This window comes from Myotis yumanensis, unplaced genomic scaffold (assembly GCF_028538775.1).
Source record: "Myotis yumanensis isolate MYYU_CA2020_CCGP unplaced genomic scaffold, mMyoYum1.0.hap1 SCAF_3, whole genome shotgun sequence".
Classification (NCBI taxonomy): Eukaryota; Metazoa; Chordata; class Mammalia; order Chiroptera; family Vespertilionidae; genus Myotis; species Myotis yumanensis.
The window spans coordinates 122,028,560-122,041,644 of NW_027223754.1; the positions used below are offsets into that span (position 1 = coordinate 122,028,560).

The 13,085-nt window shown below is 48.8% G+C and overlaps 1 protein-coding gene across 1 annotated transcript; it reads right to left on the reverse strand.

Moving 5' to 3' along the window:
- Positions 1-98: 98 nt before the first annotated feature.
- On the reverse strand, positions 99-8,398 carry NRIP2 (nuclear receptor interacting protein 2). The gene is made up of 6 exons (XM_070407564.1): positions 8,041-8,398; positions 4,782-4,934; positions 3,097-3,179; positions 2,457-2,557; positions 2,154-2,206; positions 99-1,841 (listed from the first exon to the last, which is right to left on the reverse strand). The coding sequence occupies exons 1-6, from the start codon at positions 8,230-8,232 to the stop codon at positions 1,749-1,751; spliced, it is 675 nt and encodes a 224-aa protein (XP_070263665.1). The 5' UTR covers positions 8,233-8,398; the 3' UTR covers positions 99-1,748.
- Positions 8,399-13,085: the final 4,687 nt, after the last annotated feature.

A 13,085-nucleotide genomic window follows, 5' to 3' on the forward strand; every position in this document is an offset into this window, starting at 1 on the left:
AAAGGTCCACATTCACATTTCCTTTTGTAAGGGAATAAGGGCAGAGTTATCATTCAGCTCTGGTGGGCATGGAAGAACAACAAAGGAGGACATCACCATAGAGAAACAGGTGTTTATTCAAATGGAGAGGCAGCTGAGCTGAGTGCCAGCGTAGGGCCTGGGGTCTGCAGTCTGTCTACAATTACAGAAGCAGCAGGAGGCAGAAGTGAAAGGAGCAGGGTGAGACCAGGAAAGCGGAGGCCATGGAGCCAGGCAGTGAGGGACCAGGGTCCTATCACACTGTGATAGTGAGCCCCTCTCCTCGCCGTGAGGGCGGGGGACTTAGCCGAGAAAGGTAAGGCCGGGTGTCACAGGGCAGTTCCTTGCATCCTGGTTCTTCTCTAACCTGCCCCACGCTCAAGAGTTTGTTTCCAGCCTAAGGTCCCAGTTCCCTAGGTCAGGTTAGTTACACCACTCTCTTGTCTACCACTCATCCAGCCAGAAAGACACTCGGGGGTCTAGCTTCTTAAGGTTTGGATTCTTCTCCACAGTGAAGTCGGAAAGGCCTCCTTGTCCCTTTGCTTTGGCTTGGAGCCCGCCAGGGGATAGAAAGCCACTGATTCCAAAACAAGACAAGGTCTAGCTCAGGAAGCCCAAGATGAGGGGTAGGAAGAAGGTCTAATGAGGTGGATAGTTCTAGAAATAAGAAGGACTACTGGTCAGGTGAAGTCAGTACTGACAACCCCTCCATCCCATTCACCTTTGGGGGCAGCTCTCTGCAGGGCTCTTGCACACACACCCTGAAGTTCAGGGACCCAGTGGGTGAAAAGCAAGTGGAGAAGGACAAATATCTGGAGGAAATAGTAGAGGTATAGCCAAGGTTTTGCACAGGGTAATCAAATGATAACTTGCTTCAGATGTTTGCAAGCTCAGAAAAGGTAACTAACAGAGCTCCCAGCCTTGTGAGCTGGCATTCCTCTACCAAGCCACCTTCCTAGGGTGTTGAATCATTCTGTTCAGTGTCTCCCCCACCCCCACTCAGCTGTGAGCAGGCGTATGCAGAATCAGACCAGAAAGCACCAGCCGGGCTGGAGAGCTGGTTGGTGAGGTGGGGCATCTGATCCTGAAAGATAATGAGTCCAGAAAGTGAGGTGAGAGATGTGGGAGTGAAGGTAGTCGAGGAGGTTTGGGGTGGCAGGGGACAGGTGGAGGCCAGTTTCTACCATGCCAGGGCCTAGCCTGTAACCCCATTTTCCTTGTATAATCTTTTAAAAAGATATTTTAAAAATGATTTTTAGAGAGAGAGGAAGGGAAAGAGAGAAACATTGATGTGAGAGGGAGACATCTCCTGCACGTCCCTCCCCGGGTACCGAGCCCGCAACCTGAACATATGCCCTGACTGGCAATCAAACTGGCAACCTCTCTGTGCACAGGATGACAACCAACTGAGCCACACTGGCCAGGACACTGTGTCATTTTCTGCAGACCTGGTTTGGCTTTGCTCTTCTCTGGAGGGGAATGAGAGAGAACAGGGAAACCAGAGCCCTGAGATCCTGGGCCCTCTCTGGGAAAACTCCTGGGGGATAGGGAAGTTGCCAAGAAGCAGAGAAGATGTGGCCGACAGGGAAATGGAACAGCAGGATCAGGGTAGTGACAGAAGGCACAGACAAAGCGATCCCCAGCTACCTGGCTGTAGTAATGTCCCCATACCCCGCATGGCTCTTCCCTAAGTCACAGGACTGCCCCCTGGGGACTGATGGGGCCGGCAGTCACTGGCCAGGCTCTGGGTACAAAGGCAGGAAGGGCAGCTCTGGGAAGGGGGCTTTCAGCCGCAGCACTCGGTGTTCCAGGTCGATACAGCACTGTGGGGTGTGGAGGAGGAAACAGGGGGTTACCTCTGCAGGTAACCTGTCTCCTAGCCCCTCTTACTTGTCCCCCCGCCCCCCCCCCCCACCCCCACCGCTTCCCCATTTCCATTCACTTGGACCCCTGTCAGGGAGGGACCCAGTGCTCCACATTTTTCACTTGTGGGCAGATCAGGAACCTCTAGGAAGCAAAGCTGCAGTCCCACATCATGTCTTTCACTGGAACCTGACCCAGGCTTCCACACCTGTGCTTCCTGCCTCTCTTTCCCAGCCCTTGGTCAGGCCCCAGAGTGCTAGTGTCCTCCTTACCTTGAGAGAAAGCAGAGTCTGCAGTCCGAGACGGAACTCAGGACTCTCCACATCTGCAGGAACCACATGAAAACAAGACTCTGAAGGGTACCCGGTGGTCACTGCTGCCCCTCCTCGGCCAGTCCACCCCCAGGTCTGAGAATCTTGGCACAGATATTGGGGATAGTCAGAGCACCTTTGGGGACGCCTTGTCTGATGCTGACAGGGCTGAAACTCCGCCTTTGCACCCTCCCCCGCCTCCCTCTGCCAGGAGAGAAGGTAGAAGAGATGAAAAGAGGGGCTATTGATGAAGGAAGGACTTACCCACCACCTGGGCGGAGCATGCCACAGTCTCCTGGCCTAGCTGTAGCTCCAGCTGCTCCACCTGGGGTGGGAGTCCAGGCGCCAGGTCCCTGTTCCCTAACCTGTAGTGGGGAAGCAAGGGTTATTGCCACTACAGCCCTAACTCCTATTCCTTTAGTCAGCTAAGGTCCTCCCACCACCACCACCACCACCACCACACTGGGTTTTCACACAATCCCTGGCCCCACGTAGGGTCTAAAGCAGGGGTCCTCAAACTTTTTAAATGGGGCCAGTTCACTGTCCCTCAGACCGTTGGAGGGCCCGACTATAGTTTAAAAAAAAACTATGAACAAATTCCTATGCTCACTGCACATATCTTATTTTGATGTAAAAAACAAAACGGGAACAAATACAATATTTGTATTTGCATGTGGCCCGCGGGCCGTAGTTTGAGGATTCCTGGTCTAAAGCCTTATCTTCTCTGTCAGAGCCCCATCAACTAGATATAGTTCATATACCATAGGAGTCATCACCCTTTTAAAGTGTACAATTATGTGGGTTTTTGTATTCACAGATATATTCACTAATATCTAATTTCACAATATCATCACTCCCAAAAGAAGCCCCATTCCCCATCCACTATTTTGGGCCATACTCTTACCCCAGGCGGGTGAGGCATCCAGTGGAGATCTGGTTGTAGTGGGTGCCTGTGTCCACGGCCACCCTAAGAACCTGGTCCTGACACTGAGAAAGAGGGTTGTGGGGGATTCAGTGAGTCCCAGGAGAATGGACTGGGACCTGCACCTTCCCAGCCTTTCAGAAATGAACGAACGGAATGAACTGTGTCTTTAAAAGTGGTTTTCATGGTACTTGTACAACTGAGAAAAAACTGGCTCAGATAAAAAAAATCAAAAAAGGAAGTGAGCTGCATGGGATGGTGAGTCCATCTGTTTGGCAACAATTTGACCAGAAATGAATATCTGTTTGTCTAGAGCAGGGGTGGGGAACCGCTCTTCTGCCAAGGGCCATTTGGATATTTATAACATCACTCGCGGGCCACACAAAATTATCAACTTAAAAAGTAGCCTGCTATATTTGGTCAAACATTTAAACAACCCCTAATGCCTTTGCAGGGCCAGACCAAGTGATTTCGAGGGCCTTATATGGCCCATGGGCCAGACTATCCCCACCCCTGGTCTAGAGGAATTCTTGGGAGGCTGAGGGCCACCAGGTTAGAGAAATCTAGTTGGAGTAGGGGAGGGATGAGGAGACTGGGATACCTTGCTGGGAAATTCAAATGTGAGTAAGAGAGACATTCACCATGGGAAGCAAAGGAAGACACGTTCATTTTCTTTTGGGCAAGTACAGACATTTTGGGTTACACTGCATATCACAAACACATGGTTTTCTTATTCCAAACTTTTTTCTTAAATCCTCATCTGAAGATACTTTTTCCATTGATTTTTTTTTAGAGAGAATGTGAGAGACACATCGATTGGTTGTCTCCTACACACACCTCAACTGGGGCTGAGGATTGAGCCTGCAATCAAGGTATGTGTCCTTAATCAGTAATCGAACCCATGACTCTTCAGTCTGAGGACAAGCTGATGCTCTAATTAGTGAGCCAAACCAGCCAGGGCTCATTCCAAATATTTACTGAGCATCTACTATGTATAGATGTTGCTGGAAGGCACAGCAATGAATACTATTTTTTCAGAGCCTAAGGGAAGTGAAATGTAACTGCTGTATGGTAGAGTCTTAAGACCTATGAAAGGATTGTCAGTAAAGTGTCCTACGAGGAAAAGCTATTTCCTACTGGGGAAATCAAAAGGTTTCAAGGAGGAGGTAACATTTGAGGCTTAAGAGGTTGTGGAATGTGGACATAAAATGATTGCAAAGCGGGCAGAGGAAATGCTGAGCAAAGACAGTGGCCTAAGAGCAATGGGTGTTTATTAGGAAGGTTCAGTATTGGCAGGTGGTTTAATGGCTTCAGAGATGGTGAGGCCATCACATGAGCTTTTCCAGGAGGGTTGCATTATCCATCCATGCACACACCATTATGTAGAGCACACTGAAGATCATTTACATATTCACATTTAAAGATTATACTTTGATAAAGGAAAGGGAGTCGTGGTGGTGACAGCTGGAATTGCACAGAAGGAAGATGGTTTGAGGCAAAGAGTAAAGAAGATAGAGGATCCCATTTTTTGGTCCAGGCTTAGGAGAGAGGTTCCTTTTCTCCCACCCTCCTTCCCTCACTACCCAGGGCAGAAAGGAGAGTAGGTGAAGTAAGCCAGTCACAGGCAGGATTGTTAAGGAAAGCCAGTGCCCTGGGAGGCCTCTCACCTTGCAATTGACCAGAAGAGCTGGAATCTCTGGCGTGTTAGTCTTCCTCCTGTTCTCCTGGCCATGCATCAGGGCCTGCACCAGGGGAGATTCCCCCTGACTCCGACTCTGGTTTCCTTCTAACAGGCGTCTTTGAATCACGCTGTGCGGCTGCTAGCTCCATCACAGAACAATAAAGGAAGATAGGTCTGAAGCCAAGTATCCAGGCTGCTCGGTTCCCCGCCTTAGATATCCCAGGACATTGTCTCTAATCCCACCCAGTCCTGAGTCTCACAGGAGTAAGAAAGGGGCAGAAGCTTATTCAAGACTCCCAGCAGTTAGATAATTATAGCAGAGTGAACCCAGTATCAAATCATGCCATTTCCAGGGACCCCAATAATTGCTCAGCGATGAAGAAATGGGAAGGGAATAGCCCATCTGGGTTTGACTGATTAATATTGGCTGATGGTACATTTCAGGAGCTAGTATTATGCTTAGGGGAAATTCTGTCTCAACAGGTTTTTTGTTTGTTCGGACATTTCCCCCCTTTGTTGACCTTATCCTTGAATGGGTTGCAGGTCCCAGAGTTGATGGTGTGATTAATAGGAATCAAAGCAACAAAAAAAAAAATGAGAAAGTTAAAATCTTCAAAATTAGGATGCTGAGAGTCGTCCTTGGACTCCCCTTCACCTGCAACCCCCTCCCCCTAACCCTGACCAATCTCTTTCTTAATTCTACCAGTTTTGCCTCCTGTGTCTGTAGTCCATCCTGCTTGCTGTTACTGCCTTTATTCCAGACTCACCCCAGCTCTCCTGCTTCACTGGGATGCCTCTTTGCCTTCATAAGAACCTGCCTCCAGTACTGCTCAAAGCCAATGATTATCTAAAACCCTTGCTACTCAAAGTGTGGTCCTCATATCAGCAGCTTTAACATCACTTGGAAGAAATGCAGAAAAGCTGCTGAATCAGAAGCTTCAATTCTAACAAGATGCCCCGATAATTGGTGTGCTCATTAAAGTTTGAGAAGCGCCCAAATGAAACAAAACTAAACATGTTACTCCTCTTTTTAAAATTCATCAAAGCACCCCCCTCCCCATTGCTTACATGGTAGAGCTCAAACTTTCTAAGGAGACCCACAGCCCAGATGACCTGGTCACTGTCCGACTCTGCCTCATCTCACCCTTCCCACCCCACCCCACCCCACCCCACCCCACTCGGCTCATCTGGCCCAGCCACCCTGCTTATACTGCTTGCACAGGCTGTTTTCCCACCTCTGGGCCTTGGCTTCTGCTCTCCCCTATTCCGGGGCCTGGATGACTAGCTCAACACACTTTGCTCAAGAACTAAACTATTCAGGAGAAACGTCTGGGGTTCCATGTGCATCTGGTAATTAGTGCAGGTTTACCTTCTCCAGGGAGCTCTCTCTGACCTCTTTGTGCTCTTCCCTCCACACACAAGGCTGGGGTAGTCCCCTTTGTCATGCTTCTCACAGATGTTCTTTGTGAATTTCACTCTCCCATTAACTTGGAGAGTGCTTGAGGTCAGGTCTGTATCTCATTCATTTTTCTGTTTTGCTGGGCTTAGCCCAGCATATACTTGCTGAAGAATACTGTCTCCTTCCGGGCTCCACACATGCTTCTCCACCTGCCCTCTCTCCTTAGGAGCCTGGGATTGTTTTTCCACCCATGGCCTAATGAGGCCCTTGAGGCTGCTCCCGCCAGCAAGGCTGCCAGCAGGAGACCCAACTCTGGGAAAAGGGCAGCGAGCTCTGGGACTGGCCAGAAAGAGCAGCTCTGCAGTTCCCAGCTCTCCTCCCACCTTTCCCATGGGGATGGCCCTTCTCCAGGGCCAAATCGATGGTCCCCAAAGGGTAGAGGCCGAAAGGTCCTAGCCACTGGGAGCAAGGAACCTGCTTCACTGTCCGTTTCTCAGCTGTGCTTGCTATGCTTGCGAAGAGGAGGTTCTCTCAATTGAAATCTTAATCGGATCAATTTTCCTTTTGGGGGGCTGCTGGGTGGGGCTAGGGGGTTGCTGGCCTCTGGGCAAGGTTCTGGAAGAGGAACATTTGGCTGGGAGGCATATGGAAAGTCGAAGCTGCCGGAATGGCCTGAGGCCCCCAGAAATGCCTTTGTGCCTCTCAGGTTGCAGGAGTACCCACTCTCCTCTCAGACCCTCTGACTCGGAGACGGGAGAGTGAACAGAGTGCTCCCAAACCTTTGTACAAAAGCCTTCCTTTCTTTTATGACCAAGAGGCCAGATATGATGCCAGGTTCTCTGGCTCCTACAGAGCTTCCTTTCTCCCAGGCTGAGTGGAATAAATAGTAGCTGAAGGAATAATAATAATTAGCAATTACTGGTACATATTGCTTTCTCTCACTCAGGTACTGTTCTAAGTCTTTTATGGGTATCAGCTCATGTTAACTCTTGCAACAACCCTATGAGGTAGGTACTGTTAATTTTATCCTCATTTAATAGGTGAAGAAACTGAGGCAGAGACATAAAGTAACTTGCCCAAGTAGCAGAGCAGAATCTGAATCTAAGCAGCGTGGCTTCAAAGCCCATGCTCCTCACCACTCTCTCTGAGGGGAATGCACACATGCAGGTCCCCTGACCACTCACCTCCCACGGTTACTCCTCCACCCCATTCCCTCTGGAGGCCAAAGCTGCTGCAGGAGGATGGGAGGAAAGGAGCCTGGAGGGAGGCTCAGAGGGAGGAAGGGGGCCCCCAGGAGGCCAGGTGGCCTGGCAGGCGCCATTAGAAATCCTGGTGATTTGGCAAGGATGGAGGGCTTTAATGCTTCATTCTGAGGGGGGAAAGCAAATGAATGGCCAGAGCTGGTATGAGGGACTCTGGTTTAGGGAGAGGAAGGAAATCATAACCCTAAACTGGCCAATCCTCCAGGCCCTCCTGCTGTAATCAACTGCTCCAGAGGCTCCGTGCCCCTAAAAACCTCTACTCCCAAACAGCAGAGCTCACTCCAAGATAAGCCTTGGGTTTGGGGGGGAAAGCTGAGCAATGAGAATCGGGTCCCTCAGAGCCACAAGTCATGGGAATATTCCCAATGAAGAGCTGAGAATGATCAGAGGGAGCCCCTCAAGTTGGCAGGACTGCCTGTTCCCACTCTCAGTGAGGGAGGGGAATATGAAGGCTTAGGATCTTCAGTTAAATGTCATCACTCCCACCCTCAGGATAGGGGGTGGAGAGGTGGAGAGGAAGGGCCAGAGGTCTTCTGGGGGGTGGGGAGGGGGGGAGTCTGGGGAAGGGGAGAGGGCTTCCTCACCAAGTCCTTGGAGGTGCCCAGCCTCTTGAGGCTGTCCAGGGGCAGCAGGTCAGCAGAGTCCTTGTGCAGGAACTGGGTGGCCTGTTTGAGCCGGCGCTGCTGGCTCAGGTGGGCTCGGTCCCGAAGCTCTGCCCCCTGTCCCCTCCTGCTGGAGTCTCCCCCCTCTCTTCTGGTCTCCTGCCTGGTGCTCATGGCCACTGGGAGACTTGATGAGCTTGATGTACCGGGTGGGGGCTTCTGAGAGGTCCTCCTTCCGTCCTCTGCCTCCTGTGTCCCGGTAGCTTCCTGCCTGTCTCTGTTTGGGCTGCAGCTCTCCTGACAGGAGGGTCTGGGCGGGAGGAAGAGGAAATAAATAAATAATGTGCAGAGCAGCCGCGTCAGACACCAATTCCCAGAGAAAACGGTAGAGGGAGTGAGACTCTGCTGGAAAAACGCAGCGCTGTAGAGGTCGCTGGGGGCCTGCCACCGGCCGGCTCTGCAGCAGCTCCAGTTCTGGGGTTCTGGCCAGGGTGGGCGGTGGAAGGGGTGTGTGTGCATGCGTGAAGGGCTGTAAAGGTGCTGTGGACTGTCCGGGTGGCCAATCCAGCTTGTTTGAAAGGCAGTGTGTGAGTGGGGGTGGCAGCCTGCATGGGTGTGTTTGGTATGAGTGAGACGTGCAGGCATGTGCATCCATGGGCCTGGGTAGTGGAATGCTCTGCAGCCCTCCACCACCCCCTACCCCCATCTCCTCCACCTGGGGTTCTTGCAGCCCAGGGGTTGGGGTGCAGGCCAAGAACTAGGTTCAGAAGGGGCAGCATCAAAATGTCCTCCCTTGCTTCCCTCCCCTCAACAGGAGACCTTTCTGGGCTCAGCCTTTCAGTGTGTCTCATCAGTTTCCATTACTCTGGGGTCTGGGGTCTGGGGTCTGAGGTCTGGGCTCCAGGGGTGGCAAGAGCAACTCTGAATCTTCTTACAAGTCGGCCCAGCTTCTCCCTCTGTTTTATGTAAGGCTCCTCCAGTCCTGGCTTTTTTTTTAAAAAAAAAAAAAAGTCATAATTCAAATAAGCAGAAAGTTATAAAGAAAAACTGAGACACCTTACTTGTGGACCTCCTTTTGAAAAAATGCTACAAATATAGCTGAAGTTCCACTTATACTTTTCCTTCTTCCTGTATGACATCCCTCATGAATTTGGTGTTTGCAGTTCCCACACTTGTCTTTATATTCTTTATATATATAACTGTGTATGTATCCTGAGCAATACAGCATTTAGTTTTGCCTGACCCATTGCGTATATTCTTCTGCAAATTGTCTTTTTTTGCTCAATATTTTACTAGTGAGATTCATCCATGAGATACACATTGCTCTAGTTCATTCACTTTAACAGCTGTGTAGTATTCCTCTCTATAAATGTCATATTTAGAAAATCTAAGTTTTCTTTTTCCTTTCTTTTTTTTTTCCCAACCAATGCTGCTATGAACGTTTTTGCACATCTTTCCTGGGGACATGTATAAGCATTTCTCTAGAATATATACCTAAGAGTGGAATTGCTTTCCCATTTATGCATAATGCCAAATCACCCTCCAAAATATTTATATAAGTGTTCACTTCAGTCTGCAGTGTATGGAGTGTCCTGGAGCTCCACTTCCTCACCCATAACTAGTATCAGATTTTTTATAGTGCTGGCTCATCTGTCTACAGATTTTTCTCTCTGGCCTTTTGTCTTCACCATCATCAAAATGCTTTGGTCAAGCACCTGCTCGCATGTGGTGGACACTCACAGCGTGAGTACCCACCAGAGCCCTGCTCCCTAGGGACACGGTCTGGTCCAAACACCACCAAGGCAAGTGCACATTCAGACAAACCAGGTATCCTCCGGTTTTCTATGAACCAAGCCTCTTTGAGGCACTTTCACAACCACTACAATAGTATGAGGAAGAATTGTATCATGAACCCCATTTACAGCTGAGGAAACCAGCTATGTGCTGTGGGTTGTGTCTGACCCACTTCATTTGTTAAAGTCCTAACCTCCAGTACCCCAGAAAATGATCTTGTTTGGAGATAGGGCTTTCATAGAGGTAATCAAGTTAAAATGAGATCAGTAAGGTGGGCCCTGATCCAATATGAGTATATGTCCTTATTAAAAGGGGAAATTTGGACATAGGGGAAGACATACAGGTAAAATACCACGTGAGCATGAGGGCTGAGAATGGGGTAATGCATCTACAAGCTAAGGAATGCCAAGAATTGCCCACAGAACACTAGAAGCTAGGAGAGAGGCCCCAAACAGATCCCTCCTCACAGCCCTCAGAAGGAACCAACCCTGCCAACACCTTGATCTTGGACTTCTAGCCTCTACATCTTTGAGACAATACATTTCTCTTCTGTAAGCCACCCAGTTTGTGGTATTTTGTTATGACAGCCCCAGGAAAGGAATAAGACTTAGAAAACTTGCCCAAGACTCACTTTTAGACAGCAGAACCACAGGAATCAAACCCTTGTGTTCTGTTTCTCCCTCAGTTTCCATTATGCCAAAAGGACCTATGAACCAGGAAGTCACGGTTCTATTCCCAGTCAATTCCCATTCGGGTCGCAGGCTTAATCCCCAGTAGGGGGCGTGCAGGAAGCAGTCAATCAATGATTCTCTCTTTATTGATGTTTCTATCTCTCTCCATCTCCCTTCTTCTCTGAAATCAATAATATATATGTATATGATAATTTGATAAAAATGATAAACATGGAATGAAAATCAAACTATAGTATGATTCCATTTATCAAGTTCTGGACCACCAGATCCTGGCTTCAATTAGACACTGTTTTAATGGAATATTTCAACTCCTTCCCATTCCTTGACATCCACCAGCACCACACATTTGCCTGGGATAAAGGTCGAAAAGGATCTACTGACATGTTGTGCTGGTTTCTGGTGGTTGATTCCCTGGGATGAACTGTATGCACTAACAAGTCAGTGAGTGACCTGCATACTGGGATGCTGGGCGGGCCCCAACACTGAACCGTGTCTCCTCCAACTTTATTCTCAGCAATTCATTCCTTAGGTTTGAAAATTCTTCAACATCTTCAAGAGTCCTTTATTAATTCAACTAGAGGCCCAGTGCACAAAATTCATGCACTGGTGGTGGTGGGATCCCGCAGCCTGGCCTGTGCCCTCTTACAGTCTAGGACCCCTCACTCCTTACCACCCGCCTGCTCGCTGCTCCTTACCATTCAGCTCGCTGCTCCTTAGCACTGCTGCTGCCACGGAGGTGGGAGAGGCTCCCACCACCGCTGCTGCACTCACCAGCCTAAAGTCTGGCTTCTGGCTGAGCTGCGCTCCCCTTGTGGGAGCGCACTGACCACCCAGGGGCAGCTCTTGCATTGAGTGTCTGTCCCCTGGTGGTCAGTGCGTGTCATAGCAACCAGTCATTCTGCCGGTCTTCCGCCCTTTGGTCAATTTGCATAGTAGGGTTTTATTATATAGGATTTTCAGAGGAGTAATGCTATCAATGAACAAGAGTGAGATGACTCTAGGCACTTAGCAGGGTTGTCTTGGGCAGCCTAATAACATGGACAAGATGTCTCAGGACTCAAGTGCACTTAGGTCTGTAGACTGCATTCCAGGGAAGACTAAATGTGCCTGCGGTGTAGAATGAAGACTTTGGAATGTATGATTTGGATGGGGTGAGGTTGGGGACATCAGTTCCTCTTCTCTAGTTGGTCTGATAAGGCCTCTATTGCCTGGTCCTAGGAAGCACTTGTACTCAGGAAATGCCATTCTCTGGAATGTAGCTGAGTCACCCTGTGTTCTTTGGTCCAAACTAATATTACCTCACTCACTATCTCACCATCTGGGGTAGGACTCAGGAGTAAGGAGACTCTCTTTTGCCATTTTATGTTCCTTGGTTTATTCCTTTGTAAATTTGTTTTTTACCCAAAGTTTCAGGGTGAACAGGAATGTTCTTGCAATACAAAACTCTGAGCTCTTCTTTGTCAGGGGCAAAAGAAACCTCTTTGTTAGGATGGTGGAGAGTACCAGGGAATGTTCTGTGGCCAGTTGTAACCTCAGTTGGGTTGTCTGTATCTTTACCAGTTCACCTCCGTTCCCTCCTGTCATTATTATTTTTAAAATTTTATAGTGTTGAAAGTATTACATATGTCTCCTTTTCCCCCCATTGATCTCTCCCAGCCCTCCCCTGCCCCTCAGCACAGGCCTTCACCCCCCTATTGTCTGTATCCATTGGTTATGCTTATATGCATGCATACAAGTCCTTTGGTTGATCTCTTACCCCAACCCTCACCCTCCGCTGCCATCCCTCTGAGGTTTGAGGGTCTGCTTGATGTCATTTTTTTAAAATATATTTTTATTGATTTCAGAGAGGAAGGGAGAGGGAGGGAGAGATAGAAACATCAATGATGAAAAAGAATCATTGATCGTCTGCCTCCTACACACCCCCTACTGGGGATCAAGCCCACAACCCGGGCATGTGCCCTTGACTGGAATCGAACCTGGGACCCTTTAGTCTGCAGGCCAACACTCTATCAACTGAGCCAAACTGGCGAGGGCTATTTTTTAACCATTGAACTCTAATGATGAGACAGAGAGGGAGAAAACTTCCAGGGCAATATGAAGGAAGATTAAACCATTCTGGATTGTAAGGAATAGAAGAAACAGGTTTTCCTTTCCAAGATGCTTAGGACATAGCTATAATTTCTCTCATTTATTTCATCTTGTGGTTCACATAAAAGAGGATGGATACAAATTCAGAAATTTCATGAGCAAAAATGGAAGTGTGCTATATGGCTCCCTCAGTACATCGGTTCTCCTCTGAATTATAACAAGTTTTCCTTTCAAAATGAATTCAATAAAAAAATATTTATTGCCAAAACCGGTTTGGCTCAGTGGATAGAGCGTCGGCTTGCGGACTGAAAGGTCCCAGGTTCGATTCCGGTCAAGGGCTTGTACCTTGGTTGCGGGCACATCCCCAGTAGGAGATGTGCAGGAGGCAGCTGATCGATGTTTCTTTCTCATCGATGTTTCTAACTCTCTCTATCTCTTTCCCTTCCTCTCTGT